This window comes from Entelurus aequoreus, linkage group LG20, assembly GCF_033978785.1.
Source record: "Entelurus aequoreus isolate RoL-2023_Sb linkage group LG20, RoL_Eaeq_v1.1, whole genome shotgun sequence".
NCBI classification, from domain to species: domain Eukaryota; kingdom Metazoa; phylum Chordata; class Actinopteri; order Syngnathiformes; family Syngnathidae; genus Entelurus; species Entelurus aequoreus.
The window spans coordinates 15743302-15762541 of NC_084750.1; the positions used below are offsets into that span (position 1 = coordinate 15743302).

At 41.9% G+C, this 19240-nt stretch overlaps 1 protein-coding gene across 1 annotated transcript in view; it reads left to right on the top strand.

Annotated features, from left to right (window-relative positions):
* LOC133636399 (uncharacterized) overlaps positions 1–18825 on the top strand; it is a 30460-nt gene extending 11635 nt beyond the window's left edge. Inside the window, exons 3-9 of the mRNA XM_062030391.1 lie at positions 3755–3962; positions 4042–4139; positions 4200–4376; positions 13021–13228; positions 13308–13405; positions 13466–13649; positions 18627–18825. Coding sequence (XP_061886375.1) covers positions 3755–3962; positions 4042–4139; positions 4200–4376; positions 13021–13228; positions 13308–13405; positions 13466–13649; positions 18627–18825 — 1172 coding nt within the window. The remainder of the gene's footprint in view (positions 1–3754; positions 3963–4041; positions 4140–4199; positions 4377–13020; positions 13229–13307; positions 13406–13465; positions 13650–18626) is intronic.
* Positions 18826–19240: the final 415 nt, after the last annotated feature.

Below are 19240 nucleotides of genomic sequence, written 5' to 3' on the forward strand. Positions count from 1 at the left end.
ATGTACTGTATAACAGCTTATAACAGGAACTTTAAGATCACAAAGAGGGAAGTCCATAAAAATAGGTTACAGTATCATCATTTATCTTTTGGAAATGTACTCGAGCGAATTGATATCGTATATATTGAGCTCAGACCTACACGCCCATCTTATTAGCGTGCCGCCGGAAGTTGCTGAGGATCGGGTATGTTGTTAAAAAAACATAGACATCTTATAAGGGTACGCAGCATCGAGCGCTACTGCCTACTGGCGGTGACGAGACGCGGGGCCGCCATCTTGGAGTGGTGATCCGCTCCACTCAGTGCAATTCATTTGGCAGGAGCAATGAACTGTCAGCGCATTTAATTCATCTTACCTCACTGAATACCACTGATTTTCACGCGCTTTTTTGTCATAACGTGTAGCTATGATAAAGGACACATGTTTTATTATTCATAGTTTGCTTAACAGTAATAGAATATTCTTATATGCTATAAGTGACCAGACATCCGAGATCAGAACTGGGAATATAATCCCAGAGAAGGGGGAAAAAACGGTCAGCTATTTTTAAATTGAAGAAACAATATGATTAGGTTATATATACATGCGTATATCCTACATAAACAATGTATGAATACATTATATATATATATATTTTAGGGACCTATAGACTGCATCTCTGTTGCTGCAGCAGCAGAGAGTTTATTCTGTCTTGACACTTTTTATTGATATTTTGTATTACATTCTTCCCTTAAATTATAATGTTTACAGTGATTGTTTTATATGTATTTTTTATGTATGTCGCTTTGGATAAAAGCGTCTGCCAAATACTTCAACATAAACATATATAAACACCTGAAAGTCTTTATATCAGCTAAAACCACCAATCTGTTTCACTGGATTCAGAATAAAACCAAATTCTGTCTTAATTCTGTGTTGGATTTTACAATCTTTATCTTCATCATTTATTTCAACTTTATGTTATTCAAGTATGACATTTTTAAATGTAATTAATTTCATTGACAAGCAATTCTATTATGGTCATACTCTTGTTTGCTACCAGCTACGATTTCAGTACTATTGAAGATCTTTGCTCCTTCTCAACTCTGTGGTAATATTCTTTTCACCAAATACAACTAATAGTACGTTAATGTTAAATTTTACTTGTGAAAAGTAATCCCCGGATTCCTATTTTCAACAGTCCGCTCATTTGAGCAGGAAAACGCTGAACACCATCTTTGTTTTCTACCTGTCAACTGTCAGTTTAGACTGCTCGCCGGCTCCTCATCACCACTTCAAGATGGCGGCCCAATTTCTTGCATCACACAGCCAGTCTGCTGATAAGATATCTATATCCAGGCAAAAAAATTTCCACAAAAATGTCGATTTATGAAAGTAAGGCCTACATTGGTTTACAATGATCAATCAAATCTTGGCGAATGACTAAGAGTACAAAAGCCCTTAAAGTACAAAAACCCCGGCCGAGTCATACCAAAGACTATAAAAATGTTAGCCATTACCTCCCTGCTTAGCACTCAGCATCAAGGGTTGGAATTGGAGGTTAAATCACCAAAAATTATTCCGGGGCGCGGAATCATAGAGTCAAAAACATCCCAGGTGTCCTTGAAGGAAGCATGCCCTTGCCAAAGCCAGTCCAGAGGGAGTGAAATTGTAGATATGGATCGTTTTCGTTTGCTTTAGTTGTCCGTTCTGGCTCTTAAATAGATCATAATTCCGCCTCTCAGAGTGGAAAGGTTCTCCGTGTTATCCAGTTTGTGATTCAGTTCAAAATCGATAGTCTCAGTGCCCACAGCTCTGCTCATCGTATCAATCATTTGTGGCAACTTTGAGGTACCGTGAACATCATCTTTTGAATTTGTCAATTTGTCAACTACAATCAGCAGATGTCAAGTTATCATCATTCCAAATAGGTAGACTGAATCGCAAGACATAACCCTCCACTTTTTCCAAGAGTCTATCCTGTATCCAGCAGTCAGGACAGACAGGTTCCCCCGAATAAAGCTTTTCGTCGAGAATATCTTGTCAATTTTGTTGAGAGGGCAGTTGATCCATTCCATTGTTTAGATTTTGGAGAGCAGTGCAAAAAGAGGCTCCAAGAAATTAAGACAAGACCAAACAAGACAAAGAAGAAAAGGCGAGAGAGAAGAGGAGAGGAAAGGGAAACGTCCGCCTTTGTTGAGAGACAGAGAGAAGGCTGAGGCTTTTGTGCCATAAAAGTGTTTTTGGGTGTGTAAATGTTGATGTAACTAAACTTGAGTGAGTGCACAGTCATTGTGTCTTTGGACATCACAGTCGTCTAAGGAGTGACTTGAGCAAGTACAAAATTATATTAGGATTTATACATGTCAGAATCAGAATCAGAATCAGCTTTATTGTCATTACGCAGGCTAACGAGATTGAGGCCATTCCATACAGTGCGATAAAACCAATGTACACTCTATACAGAGGGTGAAATGAATATGTACATGAATATCTACATGACAGGGTGGTTGGTGGAATGGGTTATTGCACCGAAGAGAAGGCAGTTATGAGGGTCAATGGGGAAGTCTGTTCAGGGTGGTTATGGCCCTGGGGAAGAAGCTGTTCTTTAGCCTGTTCGTCTTGGTTTTAATGCACCTGTAGCGCTTCCCAGAGGGCAGCAGGTGGAACAGGTCAGAGCCAGGATGGGTGCTGTCCTTGATTAAGAACTCCGGCTTATTAGTGATTCCCAGAGCCAAAAAAAAGTCTGCGGGCTATAGAGCGTTTTCTATTCGGGCTCCAGTACTCTGGAATGCCCTCCCGGTAACAGTTAGAGATGCTACCTCAGTAGAAGCATTTAAGTCCCATCTTAAAACTCATTTGTATAATCTAGCCTTTAAATAGACCCCCCTTTTTTAGACCAGTTGATCTGCCGTTTCTTTTCTTCTCTCCTCTTCTCCCCTGTCCCTTGCGAGGGGGAGTTGCATAGGTCCGGTGGCCATGGATGAAGTGCTGGCTGTCCAGAGTCGGGACCCCGGGTGGACCACTAGCCTGTGCATCGGTTGGGGACATCTCTGCGCTGCTGACCCGTCTCCGCTCGGGATGGTTTCCTGTTGGCCCCGCTGTGGACTGGACTCCCGCTGATGTGTTGGATCCACTGTGGACTGGACTTTCACAATGTTATGTCAGACCCACTCGACATCCATTGCTTTCGGTCTCCCCTAGAGGGGGGGGGGGGGGTTACCCACATATGCGGTCCTCTCCAAGGTTTCTCATAGTCATTCACCGACGTCCCACTGGGGTGAGTTTTTCCTTGCCCGTATGTGGGCTCTGTACCGAGGATGTCGTTGTGGCTTGTACAGCCCTTTGAGACACTTGTGATTTAGGGCTATATAAATAAACATTGATTGATTGATTGATTGATTGATTGATGATGGCACTGGCTCTGTTGAGGCAGCGGGAGGTGTAGATGTCCATCAGAGAGGGGAGAGGGCGGCCGATGATCTTCTGAGCCGTCTTGACCACTCTTTGCAGCCTCTCCCTGTCTGCTGCAGTGCAGCTGCCGTACCATACTGTAATACAGTAGGTCAGCAGGCTCTCGATGGACGAGCGGTAGAAGGTCAGCAGCAGGTCAGGCTTCAGGTTGTACTTCCCGAGGACTCTCAGGAAGTGTAGCCGCTGCTGAGCCTTCATGATGATTGCTGTGGTGTTGACTGTCCAGGAAAAGTCGTTGGAGATGTGGACTCCAAGGTACCTGAAGGTGTGGACCCCCTGCACACGCTCGCCGTTGATGTAGAGGGGGGATACTCTGCCACGGACATTTTCCAGTGCTACGACACAAGAACCCAGACATGGGAAGCAAAAAGCAGCATGCTGATGGGTCGCTGCAACCATGGCTCAGTGGAGGCCAATGGACTCATTTACGTTTGTGGAGGATCTGTGGGCAACCCGGTCTCTGGCACGGTCATCGACGACTGTGAGGCGTTTGATCCCAGCACCCAAGAGTGAGTCACTAAACCGTACACTAGTCCCAGAAACTGCCTCAGCGCGATATTGGGAGATTCTGTTTATCTTCCCTATCAGATGGAGATCACTGGCCGCAATGAAAGAGCCCAGGAAGAACCGCGGGTTGGCGGTGATCGACAACACAATCTATGCTTTTGGAGGACGGGGGAAAAAAGGTGATTTGACAAAAGAATAGGAAGGATTAGGTCTGAACTAACTCATTGACGGTTTTCTAGGTCCACTAAACACGGTGGAGTGCTACGACATTGCCAGTGACACATGGAACGCAGCCCCACGGATGCCGTTGTGCAGCGAAACTGTCAAGTGTGTTGTCGTAAGGGATGTGGTTTACGTGTTCGTGGGGCATAAAGGAGCTTCCCGGCTTGGACGGGTGATGGAGTACCACACAAACGGTGACAGGTTTGTACGTCGAAATGAAGCACGACTGTCCCATGGACCATCAGCTTCAGTTATTTCCTCTTGTCATGTTAAAAAAGTTTACCATAGTGACCAGAATATGAGAGTCTTTTTAAAGATTAAATTTTTTTTTTTAATATTAGTTTTTTATTTAAATTTTTATTTTTATTTTAATTATTTAATATAATTAGACCAGTTGATCTGCCGTTTCTTTTCTTTTCTTTTCTACTCTGCTCCGGGGTGGACCGCTAGCCTGTCCATCAGATGGGGACATCTCTACGCTGCTGACCCGTCTCCACTCGGGATGGTTCCCGCTGGCCCCACCATGGACTGGACTTTCGCTGATGTGTTGGACTTTCACAATATTATATCAGACCCACTCGACACCGAGGATGTCGTTGTGGCTTGTACAGCCCTTTGAGACACTAGTGATTTAGGGCTATATAAATAAACATTGATTGATTGATTGATTGATTAATATCTGCTAGATTGCAGTATAAAACAGAAGTTCAATGTTCATGGTATCAGACTCTGTAATATCCAGTTTCTTAGCTGCTCAAAAGCTACGTACTTGATGACTCCGCATTGATGACCAATATTTTAAAATCATATTTTCAAAGCAACACTAAGAATGTAACAACAATTTAAAACATTTTTTAAAACGTAAATTAGTTATAGTTACATGCTGCGGTGTTATCAAGATGGACGACAACCAGCTAGTGCCATCTATGCCGCAACGATGGGGTCGGCCATTGGTCAAATTTGTTACGATTCCAATTCTATTTGGTTCAACAATTCGGTTCTCTATTCTATTGTCCGTTCTAGCTGTAGAAATACGATAAATGCAAGTAGAAATGTAAAACCTGTAACGACGGGGTCGCATCGTGGTGCGAGGTGTTCTCCCAGAGATGCAGACGGGCTCGGACACAGCTTGCAGGTAGGAAAATGATTTATTTCAGCAAATAAATCAGACAGGAAAAAACAAAAACGTGCTCATAGCACGGAAGACAAAAAACAAAGGGGCTAGCGTGGGAGCTAGCAAGCAAAAATAACATAGCATGAAAGCTAGCAGGAAACAAAGTGGTCGTTAGCTGTTGCGTAAAAGCAAATTAGGAAGCCAGACCGAGTGAGGCCAGGGCAAAGACTAAATAGCCCTCTGATTAGTGCCCGGACAACAGGTGAGCGTCTCGAACACTAACCAGAGGCAGCTGAGCACAATCTGCCGTCATGGCAACAGAAACAAACAAACACAAGGTGCTGAAAACACATGTGACTTGAAAACGTAAACAAACTATAATCCGGGCAGCGGATCCTAACAGTACCCCCCCCTAAAAGGACAGATTCCAGATGTCCCTTGAAAACAAAAAAACAACTGGAACCCAAAAAAAACAAGCAATAGTTCACGAGTCAAGGGCGGGCGGGGGGAGGACTTGGTGGTGGGTCGCCAGGCCATGTGTCCTTGAATCCACCGGGGACGAGTCAAGTGGCGGCGGCGAATGGAACGCCGCTGCCGCAGGCGAGGCGGGCAACCACGGAAAGGCCATGATTGTGGCCACCGAGAAGGTGGGCGTGAGTGGCGCCAGAAGTTCAGCAGCCGGAGAGTTCTACGACAACATCTTGGGTGTCGCTGCTGTTTGCGCCACTGGCGTCCATTACCTGACCTCTGAGAGAGCTGCTTGCGCAGCCGGACCACTCGAGGTCGCTGAGACGTCGCCGTGGAAGCGGTAGGCGTCGACGTCGCCGTGGCAGCCGGAGGAGTCGACGTCGCCGTGGCAGCCGGAGGAGTTGACGTCGCCGTGGCAGCCGGAGGAGTCGACGTCGCTGTTGTGGCAGCCGGAGGAGTCGACGTCGTGGCAGCCGGAGGAGTCGCTGTCGTGGCAGCCGGAGTCGCTGTCGTGGCAGCCGTAGTCGCTGTCGTGGCAGCCGTAGTCGCTGTCGTGGCAGCAGGAGTCGCTGTCGTGGCAGCCGGAGTCGCTGTCGTGGCAGCCGGAGTTGCTGTCGTGGCAGCCGGAGTCGCTGTCGTGGCAGCAGGAGTCGCTGTCGTGGCAGCCGGTGCTGGTGTGAGAACCAGCCGTGGTGCAGGTACTGGTGTGAGAACCAGCCGAGGTGCAGGTACTGGTGTGGGAACCAGCCGAGGTGCAGGTACTGGTGTGGGAACCAGCCGAGGTGCAGGTACTGGAACCTGTGGTGGAGCTGGTGCTAGCCTTAGCCTTGGCGCTAGCTTAGGTGCAGGTGGCCTAGCTGGCGGTTGCGGCTTAGCAGGCCGAAAAACCGGTGGTGGCGGCCGGGCAGGTGGTTGCGGTTTAGCACGCAGACGGACTGGTGGCGGTGGCCGAGCAGGAAGTTGCGGCTTAGCCCGCCGAAGGACTGGTGGCGGTGGCCGAGCAGGAGGTTGTGGCTTGGCTGAGCGTAGTTGTGCCACCCCACTAGCACAGCTCCCAGTACTAGCCCCCCCCTCAAGAAGCGGATACCAGACGCGCTCCTTGCGGTTGGGAACCGTCTTCAAGGGTGGGTGGAGGGAGGTCAGGAGGAGGGCAGAATCCTCTCCTCTAAATTGTCCAAAATGTCTATTCTTACTCCCCACTTGAGACTGGGTGGGAGCACAGGGGGAAAAAATATGTGCAGTGGGCGGAGCAATAGTCACTGGGGGTGGAGCTAGAAAGTCAGGTGACTGGGACTGACTAGATTTAGTCCTTAAAAAAATGTCCTGATAATGCTTAATTGCAGAATTAAAGTCACTTGTAAATGGCTGGCAGAAAGAATTGACAGAATGTCTAAAAATGTCTTTGTCTATGACGTCATCCAAAATGGACGGGACAACGTCATCAAGCGGCGTGTCATCAGGGGGTGCCGACGGAATGACGTCATAGCTGCAGTCCCAGTGATTGACAGGCCAGTCATAACAATCTTCGGTAAGGTAGTTGATGGGATTAACAGACCTTTGAAGAGGGGAATCTTGGGCTGAATGTAACTTGCTGTGTACCGGTGGAGGAGTTTGAGGGAGTGGCACGTCTTGGCAGCAAAGTGAAGACCCTTTGGGCGGCTTCCGTCTTCGCTGACGTGTCCGGTACTGCGGAGGTGTGGCGATGTCCTCGGGCCAAACGGAGTGGATTGGGACCAACTTTCCGTTAGGACTCCATAACAGGTCCTCGCGTTTCGAGGGGGAATAGCGAAGAGTCTCCGCCTCCATCGCTCGCAACACCATCCACGTACCTTCGTCCAATTCCTCCATCATGCTCGCTGCGGGAGAACCTTTTCTTGCTGGCTTCCTACTGTAACGACGAGGTCGCATCGTGGTGCGAGGTGTTCTCCCAGAGATGCAGACGGGCTCGGACACAGCTTGCAGGTAGGAAAATGATTTATTTCAGCAAATAAATCAGACAGGAAAAAACAAAAAACTTGCTCATAGCACGGAAGACAAAAAACAAAGGGGCTAGCGTGGGAGCTAGCAAGCAAAAATAACATAGCATGAAAGCTAGCAGGAAACAAAGTGGTCGTTAGCTGTTGCGTAAAAGCAAATTAGGAAGCCAGACCGAGTGAGGCCAGGGCAAGCTTCGGGCACCTTTCAAGCTCCATCAGGTTGGATGGGAAGCGTTGGTTTTCATCCAGGATGTCTCTGTACGTTGCTGTGTTCATCTTTCCCTCTATCCTGAGTAGTCTCCCAGTTCTTGCCACTGAAAAGCATCCCCACAGCATGATGCTGCCACCACCATGCTTCACTGTAGTGATGGTATTGGCCTGGTGATGAGTGGTGTCTGGTTTCCTCCAAACATGACGCCTGGTGTTTGTCTCATTAGACCAGAGAATTTTGTTTATCATGGTCTGAGAGTATTTCAGGTGCAATTTGGTAAAAAAAAAAAAAAAGAAAAAGAAATTTAGCAAAGGGCTTCCACATTACCATACAGGCCTGATTGATGGATTGCTGCAGAGATGGTTGTCTTTCTGGAAGGTTCTCCTATCTCCACAGAGGAATGTTGTAGCTCTGACATGATGACCATCAAGTTCTTGGTCACCTCCCTGACTAGACTAAGATGAAACTGCCCAAAGATAGGTGTGCCAAGTTTTGTATTCAAAAAGACTTGAGGCTGTAATTGCTGCCAAAGGTGCATCAACAAAATATTGAGTACATGTGTTTTTTTTTGTTTTAATAAACTTAACTTCACATTGTCATTATGCGGTATTGTCTGTAGAATTTTGAGGATACAAATTAATTTATACCATTTTGCAATAAGGCTGGAACATAAAATGTGGAAAAAGTGAAACGCTGTGAATACTGCCCGGATACACCGTATGTATGCGTTGAAATGTAGAATACTGTAAATATAAAACGTTAAACTAAAGTATGGACATGTTGAAATGTAGAATAATGTTAAATGAAAGTAGAAAAAGTGTAAAAATGTAAACTAAATTGTAAAATACATGTAGACGCATGTTGGAAGGATGGGAGTTTGTAGGATTTTTTTGCGATACCAAGTGGAAAATGTTCTATTTCTGACTTCCGTTCTGCTTAAAGGCCTACTGAAACCCACTACTACCGACCACGCAGTCTGATAGTTTATATATTAATGATGAAATCTTAACATTATAACACATGCCAATACGGCCGGGTTAACTTATAAAGTGACATTTTAAATTTGCCGCTAAACTTCCGGTTCGAAACGCCTCTGAGGATGACGTATGCGTGTGACGTAGCCCGGCGAACACGGGTATGCCTTCCACATTGAAGCCGATACGAAAAAGCTCTGTTTTCATTTCATAATTCCACAGTATTCTGGACATCTGTGTTCGTGAATCTGTTTCAATCATGTTCATTGCATTATGGAGAAGGAAGCCAAGCAAGCAAAGAAGAAAGTTGTCGGTGCGAAATGGACGTATTTTTCGAACGTAGTCAGCCACAACAGTACACAGCCGGCGCTTCTTTGTTTACATTCCCGAAAGATGCAGTCAAGATGGAAGAACTAGGATAACAGAGACTCTAACCAGGAGGACTTTTGATTTGGATACACAGACGCCTGTAGGGAACTGGGACAACACAGACTCTTACCAGGATTACTTTGATTTGGATGACAAAGACGCAGACGTGCTACTGTGAGTATGCAGCTTTGGCTTTTTTTTGCGTATGTACGTAACTTTTTTTAAATATATAAGCTTTATGAACCTTGGGTTAGGTGAACGGTCTTTTGGGCTGAGTGATTGTGTGTGTTGATCATGTGTTTGAATTGTATTGGCGTGTTCTATGGAGCTAGGAGCTAGCAGAGGAGCTAGGAGCTAGCATAACACGTACCGTACCGGACGTGCGCGTCACGTACGTAACTTTTTAAAAATATATAAGCTTTATGAACCTTGGGTTAGGTGAACGGTCTTTTGGGCTGAGTGATTGTGTGTGTTGATCAGGTGTTTGAATTGTATTGGCGTGTTCTATGGAGCTAGGAGCTAGCAGAGGAGCTAGGAGCTAGCATAACAAACACGCAGGTGTTATTATGCAGGATTAATTTGTGGCATATTAAATATAAGCCTGGTTGTGTTGTGGCTAATAGAGTATATATATGTCTTGTGTTTATTTACTGTTGTAGTCATTCCCAGCTGAATATCAGGTACCGTGAGTATGCAGCCTTGGCTGCTAAACATTCGATAACTTGACCGTATGTGCGCGTCACGTACGTAACTTTTTAAAAATATATAAGCTTTATGAACCTTGGGTTAGGTAAACGGTCTTTTGGGCTGAGTGATTGTGTGTGTTGATCAGGTGTTTGAATTGTATTGGCGTGTTCTATGGAGCTAGGAGCTAGCAGAGGAGCTAGGAGCTAGCATAACAAACACGCAGGTGTTTTTATGCAGGATTAATTTGTGGCATATTAAATATAAGCCTGGTTGTGTTGTGGCTAATAGAGTATTGAGTTTGAGTTTGAGTTTGAGTTTATTTCGAACATGCAAGCATACAACATGATACATCACAATTTCCAGTTTCTCTTTTCAACATGTTCGAAAAGGAGTAGGAAGAAGCAGAGCTTATTTAATCCTACCCCTTTTCTTTACATAACAGTTGCTGAAACTTTTTTTATTCACTTCCTGTTCTCAATTTTTTCACAATAAACTCCATATGTAATCACAATAAAAATAAATAAATAAATAATAGTAAGAATTTAATAATAATAATTGGTGAAGAAAGTCATATTTCATATGATGAGATAAGTAAGATTACTTTAAGAATGGATGAATGAATGGATGAAATAAATTGAAAATGTTTGTCATGGTTCTTCTTCTTTGTACTTTGTAAACACTTTAAGTTTGAAGAGTTTCTTGAAGTGGATCATATTAGTACATTGTTTGATTGCTTTGCTTAATCCATTCCATAATTTAATTCCACATACAGATATACTGAAGGTCTTAAGTGTTGTACGTGCATACAAATGTTTTATATATATATAGAGTATATATATGTCTTGTGTTTATTTACTGTTGTAGTCATTCCCAGCTGAATATCAGGTCACCCCCGGCTCTCACAGCATCTTCCCTATCTGAATAGCTTCAACTCCCCACTAGTCCTTCACTTGCACTTTACTCATCCACAAATCTTTCATCCTCGCTCAAATTAATGGGGAAATTGTCGCTTTCTCGGTCCGAATCTCTCTCACTTCATGCGGCCATCATTGTAAACAATAGGGAACTTTGCGTATATGTTCAACTGACTACGTCACGCTACTTCCGGTAGGTGCAAGCCTTTTTTTTATCAGATACCAAAAGTTGCAATCTTTATCGTCGTTGTTCTATACTAAATCCTTTCAGCAAAAATATGGCAATATCGCGAAATGATCAAGTATGACACATAGAATAGATCTGCTATCCCCGTTTAAATAAAAAAAATTCATTTCAGTAGGCCTTTAATAATTGTTTTTTTTATTGATTGATTGTTTTACTGATCCTAAATTCAAATTGTAGAAATATGTCAAATGCAAGTAGAAATGTGTGGAAATGTAGAATAAATGTGAAAATATGTTAATTTAACCTCTAAAGGCTTAGTGGCCACATGCGTGGACAGCACCTTTTAGCTCTTATTTCCAAAATTGTGTACACTACTGAATTGGGGTCTTGTGGCCGCTTATGTGGACACTTATACTGCCATCTGGTGGTGTCAGAAGAGTATAACATACAATGGAATTTGGGACAAAAAGTGTAAAAATAAGAATTAGCATGTCACTAAACATGAAGTACACGTTTGTGTACTTATGGACTAAGTACATCATATCAAAAGATGATTCTTAGTTTCTATTCTAATTAGCGTCCAATAAGCCCAAATAGCAAAGAGAAATAAAAAAAGCATGTAAACAAACAGCTTGGGCCTTAAGAAATAAATAAAAGTAGGTATATGTCAAAATGCAGAATCAATGTACAATTATTTATTTGCAATATATTGCATTGCCTTAAATGGGAAAGTGATGGCCGCCACAAAGCACATCGCTTATGCTGCTACAGCACTCTGACGTATCGACTTCTATCTAAAAGTACAGGAAGTACTAAATGTTCTGGATACTTTCTCAGTTATGAGTGTTAGGGGACAAAAAGTGGCGAAAAAGAACAGTGCAGAAATGTTGTGAAAGATCAAATCACAAAACCATCTGTTTGATATAAGAGGATTTTATTTGTAATTATGAATGGAAAAAAAGTTTGCTGTAATTAAAATGTGTAAATGAAGTAACAATACCTCCATAAAATATTTAAAACAAGCCATGTCAAGAATATACTTTAATCAAAATTAATTTATAATAATAATAATAATAGATTTTATTTGTAAAAGCACCTTACCTTGAGTAAACAACCTCAAAGTGCTACAGTGTATTAAAGAAATTAAAAAATAAAAAGATAATGAAAATAAAAACTAGAACAGCCTAATAGCTAGAACTAGTATGCATATATCTAAAAAAAAAAAAAGGATTTTTTTATTTTATTTAAAGAAGGGTTTTTAAGCCTCCACAGTCTGTGGTGCCCTCAGGTGGTCAGGGAGAGTGTTCCACAGACTGGGAGCGGCAGAGCAGATTTAATTTGAATTTAATGGAATTTGAATTGCAATTCTACTTTGTGTTTGCGTCCTCAATTCAAGTTTATTGATGTATTTATTCAGGTTTCTCATTGTCATCCCATTGGGTTGAGTTTTGTCCTTGCCATGATGTGGGATCTGAGTCGAGGATGTCGTTGTGGCTTGTGCAGCCCTTTTGAGACACTCGTGATTTAGGGCTATATAAGTCAACTTTGATTGATTGATTGATTGATTGATTGATGATGGCACTGGCTCTGTTGAGGCAGCGGGAGGTGTAGATGTCCATCAGAGAGGGGAGAGGGCGGCCGATGATCTTCTGAGCCGTCTTGACCACTCTTTGCAGCCTCTCCCTGTCTGCTGCAGTGCAGCTGCCGTACCATACTGTAATACAGTAGGTCAGCAGGCTCTCGATGGACGAGCGGTAGAAGGTCAGCAGCAGGTCAGGCTTCAGGTTGTACTTCCCGAGGACTCTCAGGAAGTGTAGCCGCTGCTGAGCCTTCTTGATGATTGCTGTGGTGTTGACTGTCCAGGAAAAGTCGTTGGAGATGTGGACTCCAAGGTACCTGAAGGTGTGGACCCCCTCCACACGCTCGCCGTTGATGTAGAGGGGGGATACTCTGCCACGGACATTTTCCAGTGCTACGACACAAGAACCCAGACATGGGAAGCAAAAAGCAGCATGCTGATGGGTCGCTGCGACCATGGCTCAGTGGAGGCCAATGGACTCATTTACGTTTGTGGAGGATCTGTGGGCAACCCGGTCTCTGGCACGGTCACCGACGACTGTGAGGCGTTTGATCCCAGCACCCAAGAGTGAGTCACTAAACCGTACACTAGTCCCAGAAACTGCCTCAGCGCGATATTGGGAGATTCTGTTTATCTTCCCTAACAGATGGAGATCACTGGCCGCAATGAAAGAGCCCAGGAAGAACCACGGGTTGGCGGTGATCGACAACACAATCTATGCTTTTGGAGGACGGGGGAAAAAAGGTGATTTGACAAAAGAATAGGAATGATTAGGTCTGAACTAACTCACTGACGGTTTTCTAGGTCCACTAAACACGGTGGAGTGCTACGACATTGCCAGTGACACATGGAACGCAGCCCCACGGATGCCGTTGTGCGGCGAAACTGTCAAGTGTGCCGTCGTAAGGGATGTGGTTTACGTGTTCGTGGGGCATAAAGGAGCTTCCCGGCTTGGACGGGTGATGGAGTACCACACAAACGGTGACAGGTTTGTACGTCGAAATGAAGCACGACTGTCCCATGGACCATCAGCTTCAGTTATTTCCTCTTGTCATGTTAAAAAGGTTTACCATAGTGACCAGAATATGAGAGTCTTTTTAAAGATTAAATTGGTTTTTTTTTAATATCTGCTAGATTGCAGTATAAAACAGAAGTTCAATGTTCATGGTATCAGACTCTGTAATATCCAGTTTCTTAGCTGCTCAAAAGCTACGTATTTGATGACTCCGCATTGATGACCAATATTTTAAAATCATATTTTCAAAGCAACACTAAGAATGTAACAACAATTTAAAAAAAAAAGTAAAACGTAAATCAGTTATAGCTACATGCTGCGGTGTTATCAAGATGGACGACAACAAGCTAGTGCCATCTATACCGCAACGATGGGGTCGGCCATTGGTCAAATTTGTTACGATTCCAATTCTATTTGGTTCAACAATTCGGTTCTCTATTCTATTGTCCGTTCTAGCTGTAGAAATACGATAAATGCAAGTAGAAATGTAAAACCAACATAGAAATATGTTAAATGAAAGTTTTGTTGAAAGGTACAATAAATGTACACATTGGTTAAAAGTAGGGATGTCCGATAATTTCGGCCTGCCGATATTATCGGCCGATAAATGCGTTAAAATGTAATATCGGAAATTATCGGTATCGGTTTTTTTATTATCTGTATCGGGTTTTTTTTTTTTTTTTTTTTTTTTTTTTAATTAAATCAACATAAAAAACACAAGATACACTTACAATTAGTGCACCAACCCAAAAAACCTCCCTCCCCCCATTTCTTTCTGTTATTAATATTCTGGTTCCTACATTATATATCAATATATATCAATACAGTCTGCAAGGGATACAGTCCGTAAGCACACATGATTGTGCGTGCTGCTGGTCCACTAATAGTACTAACCTTTAACAGTTAATTTTACTCATTTTCATTAATTACTAGTTTCTATGTAACTGTTTTTATATTGTTTTACTTTCTTTTTTATTCAAGAAAATGTTTTTAATTTAGTTATCTTATTTTATTATTATTTTTAAAAAGTACCTTATCTTCACCATACCTGGTTGTCCAAATTAGGCATAATAATGTGTTAATTCCACGACTGCATATATCGGTTGATATCGGTATCGGTTGATATCGGTATCGGTGATTAAAGAGTTGGACAATATCGGAATATCGGATATCGGCAAAAAGCCATTATCGGACATCCCTAGTTAAAAGAAACCATAAATGTGTTGAAAAGTAGAATGAATGGAGAACTACGGTGCATCCGGAAAGTAGTCACAGCGCTTCACTTTTTCCACATTTTGTTATGTTACAGCCTTTTTTTATTTTATTTTGCAAACTTATTAAAAATAAATACCTCATGTACATAAGTATTCACAGCCTTTGCTGAATAATTGATGCACCTTTGGCGGAAATTACAGCCTCAAGTCTTTTTGAATACGATGCCACAAGCTTCGGGCAGTTTGGCCCATTCCTCTTTGCAGCACCTTTCAAGCTCCATCAGGTTGGATGGGAAGCGTTGGTTTTCATCCAGGATGTCTCTGTACGTTGCTGCGTTCATCTTTCCCTCTATCCTGACTAGTCTCCCAGTTCTTGCCACTGAAAAGCATCCCCACAGCATGATGCTGCCACCACCATGCTTCACTGTAGTGATGGTATTGGCCTGGTGATGAGCAGGCCTGGCCCTAACCAATCTGGCGCCCTAGGCAAGATTTTAGGTGGCGCCCCCCCACATCGGCAGTGAAGTGTATATACTCACAAGAAACCGAATAGCTTTGTCTTTGACCTTTTTTTTTTACTTAAAGAAAGCAAATTAACATATTATATGAGACTGTTATGTTATGATTATCTTTAACCGAATCACAGCAGTGCTCAAATTAAAAAACAGCATTCAGCACTCATGTGATATTGCTTAATTAACATTAATGATGTGCACTTTAACAACTAGGCTTACAACTATACCTAATATATAAAGGGGTGGAAAAGTGACTATTACCTGCAGGGCAAACATTAGCTAACCAGAAGGCAATAACAATGTCAACAAAAAACACCTGCTTAAAAGATCTAATACAAATGTCCCTGAGGAATGTAAGGTGGGAGTACTGTAATTACCTAACGTTACATTATTATTTTCCATAACAATTTAGCCCCCTCCACAATATTAACCCGACGTTAAAACAGAACTAGCTATTTATTGATTAGCAATTGCCGAATCATGTAACATTAGCTTAATGCTAAAAAGCCAGGTTACTATCACATTCTGTAACAGACAAATAATTTCATGTAGGCTAACGTTACCTACCTGCTACCTGTCTTTTTCTCGTTTCTCCTCCTCTTCTTTTCTCTTTTTTCTTCCCTGGGCACCTGACAGTTTTGGCCGTTTTGACATCTTGTGTTGATTTTTTTAAGTGGTGACGTCCAAAAAGAGTCATGATACGGGAAGGGAGGGGGCGCACCGTGCGGGGGCGGGGGGGGGGGGGGGGGGGGGGGGGGGGGGGGGGGGGGGGGGCGCGTAATGTTGTAACAAATAATATTTCTATTAAATAGGCTTTACTTTGCATTTTAATTAACGTGGGATTATTTTTTGTATTTAGAAATAATAGTACCAACTTTTTTTTTTTTTTTTCCTCCAACATTTGTGGCACTGGCGTGGCGCCCCCTGATGGACGGCGCCCTTAGCATTTGCCTATACGGCCTATGCCACGGACCGGCCCTGGTGATGAGTGGTGTCTGGTTTGTCTCATTAGACCAGAGAATTTTGTTTATCATGGTCTGAGAGTCTTTCAGGTGCAATTTGGTAAAAAAAATAAAAAAATAAATAAAAAATAAAGAAATTTAGCAAAGGGCTTCCACATTACCATACAGGCCTGATTGATGGATTGCTGCAGAGATGGTTGTCTTTCTGGAAGGTTCTCCTATCTCCACAGAGGAATGTTGTAGCTCTGACATGATGACCATCAAGTTCTTGGTCACCTCCCTGACTAGACTAAGATGAAACTGCCCAAAGATAGGTGTGCCAAGTTTTGTATTCAAAAAGACTTGAGGCTGTAATTGCTGCCAAAGGTGCATCAACAAAATATTGAGTACATGTGTTTTTTTTTGTTTTAATAAACTTAACTTCACATTGTCATTATGCGGTATTGTCTGTAGAATTTTGAGGATACAAATTAATTTATACCATTTTGCAATAAGGCTGGAACATAAAATGTGGAAAAAGTGAAACGCTGTGAATACTGCCCGGATACACCGTATGTATGCGTTGAAATGTAGAATACTGTAAATATAAAACGTTAAACTAAAGTATGGACATGTTGAAATGTAGAATAATGTTAAATGAAAGTAGAAAAAGTTTTAAAATGTAAAATAAAATGTAAAATAAATGTAGACGCATGTTGGAAGGATGGGAGTTTGTAGGATTTTTTTGCGATACCAAGTGGAAAATGTTCTATTTCTGACTTCCGTTCTGCTTAATAATTGTTTTTTTTATTGATTGCTTTACTGATCCTAAATTCAAATTGTAGAAATATGTCAAATGCAAGTAGAAATGTGTGGAAATGTAGAATAAATGTGAAAATATGTTAATTTAACCTCTAAAGGCTTAGTGGCCACATGCGTGGACAGCACCTTTTAGCTCTTATGTGGACACTTATACTGCCATCTGGTGGTGTCAGAAGAGTATAACATACAATGGAATTTGGGACAAAAAGTGTAAAAATAAGAATTAGCATGTCACTAAACATGAAGTACACGTTTGTGTACTTATGGACTAAGTACATCATATCAAAAGATGATTCTTAGTTTCTATTCTAATTAGCGTCCAATAAGCCCAAATAGCAAAGAGAAATAAAAAAAAGCATGTAAACAAACAGCTTGGGCCTTAAGAAATAAATAAAAGTAGGTATATGTCAAAATGCAGAATCAATGTACAATTATTTATTTGCAATGTATTGCATTGCCTTAAATGGGAAAGTGATGGCCGCCACAAAGCACATCGCTTATGCTGCTACAGCACACTGACGTATCGACTTCTATCTAAAAGTACAGGAAGTACTAAATGTTCTGGATACTTTCTCAGTTATGAGAGTTAGGGGACAAAAAGTGGCGAAAAAGAATACTGCAGAAATGTTGTGAAAGATCAAATCACAAAATCATCTGTTTGATATAAGAGGATTTTATTTGTAATTATGAATGGAAAAAAAGTTTGCTGTAATTAAAATGTGTAAATGAAGTAACAATACCTCCATAAAATATTTAAAACAAGCCATGTCAAGAATATACTTTAATCAAAATTAATTTATAATAATAATAATAGATTTTATTTGTAAAAGCACCTTACCTTGAGTAAACAACCTCAAAGTGCTACAGTGTATTAAAAAAATAAAATAAATAAAAAGATAATGAAAATAAAAACTAGAACAGCTTAATAGCTAGAACTAGTATGCATATATCTAAAAAAAAGGCTTTTTTTTTTTTTAAAGAAGGGTTTTTAAGCTTCCACAGTCTGTGGTGCCCTCAGGTGGTCAGGGAGAGCGTTCCACAGACTGGGAGCAGATTTAATTTGAATTTAATGGAATTTGAATTGCAATTCTACTTTGTGTTTGCATGTTTTCTCATTGTCATCCCATTGGGTTGAGTTTTTTCCTTGCCATGATGTGGGATCTGAGTCGAGGATGTCGTTGTGGCTTGTGCAACCCTTTGAGACACTCGTGATTTAGGGCTATATAAGTCAACTTTGATTGATTGATTGACTGAAGTTCAAGGAGTTAGCATACATTTTTGAATTTTCCACAAGCCTGGAGTGTGAGGCAAGAAGAAAAGCTCAGAATGTAAAACTCGCACATAAGACGAGGGGTCTAGTACTCAATACTGTAACATATTTATTTGAAACAATGAATGGCTTGTTGTCCTATTTCTTAATGAGCATGCTTTCTCTTTTTTTTTTTCACCCGAGTGCAGATGGATGACCAATTATCAAATGTTTCACATGCCGACCAGCCTGGTTTGTGCCTTCAAAACATGCGGCGGCGGTAACGAGGAATCTCGGAGATTCCCAGGAACCGAGCGACTCTGTTGCCACCCCGTCGTTAACATTGTCATCCTTAACGAGCACAGAGGCGTAATTAACTACAGCTTCCATGTTTATGTTGATTTTTGAAAAAAATGTAACTTAGATATTGGGTTTCACAATGTGAAGCGCTTTGAGTCACTCGAGAAAAGCGCTATATAAATATAATTCACTTCACTTCTTGGGTTTTTTTATAAGTGAAAATAAAATTGTGTTGATGGAAGGAGCCATTGTGTGTGCGTGTGTAGTTTAGGTGCTAAAAGCCGGCAGCTCACCTTTATACTGTGTTGTTAGGAACTCACATTTCTACTACAGTGGACTTTAGAGGAAGCAAACAGAATGAGTAGCACAACTATAATGGGAATTTTTTATTTTGTAAAATAAACTTGGGATTTACAAGGTTGAAATGATAAAACGTCTTACAAAAGATGTCGATTTGAATTTGAAAGACTAAAAGCAGTTGCGAATACAATTATCTACACCAGGGGTCTCAAACACGCGGCCC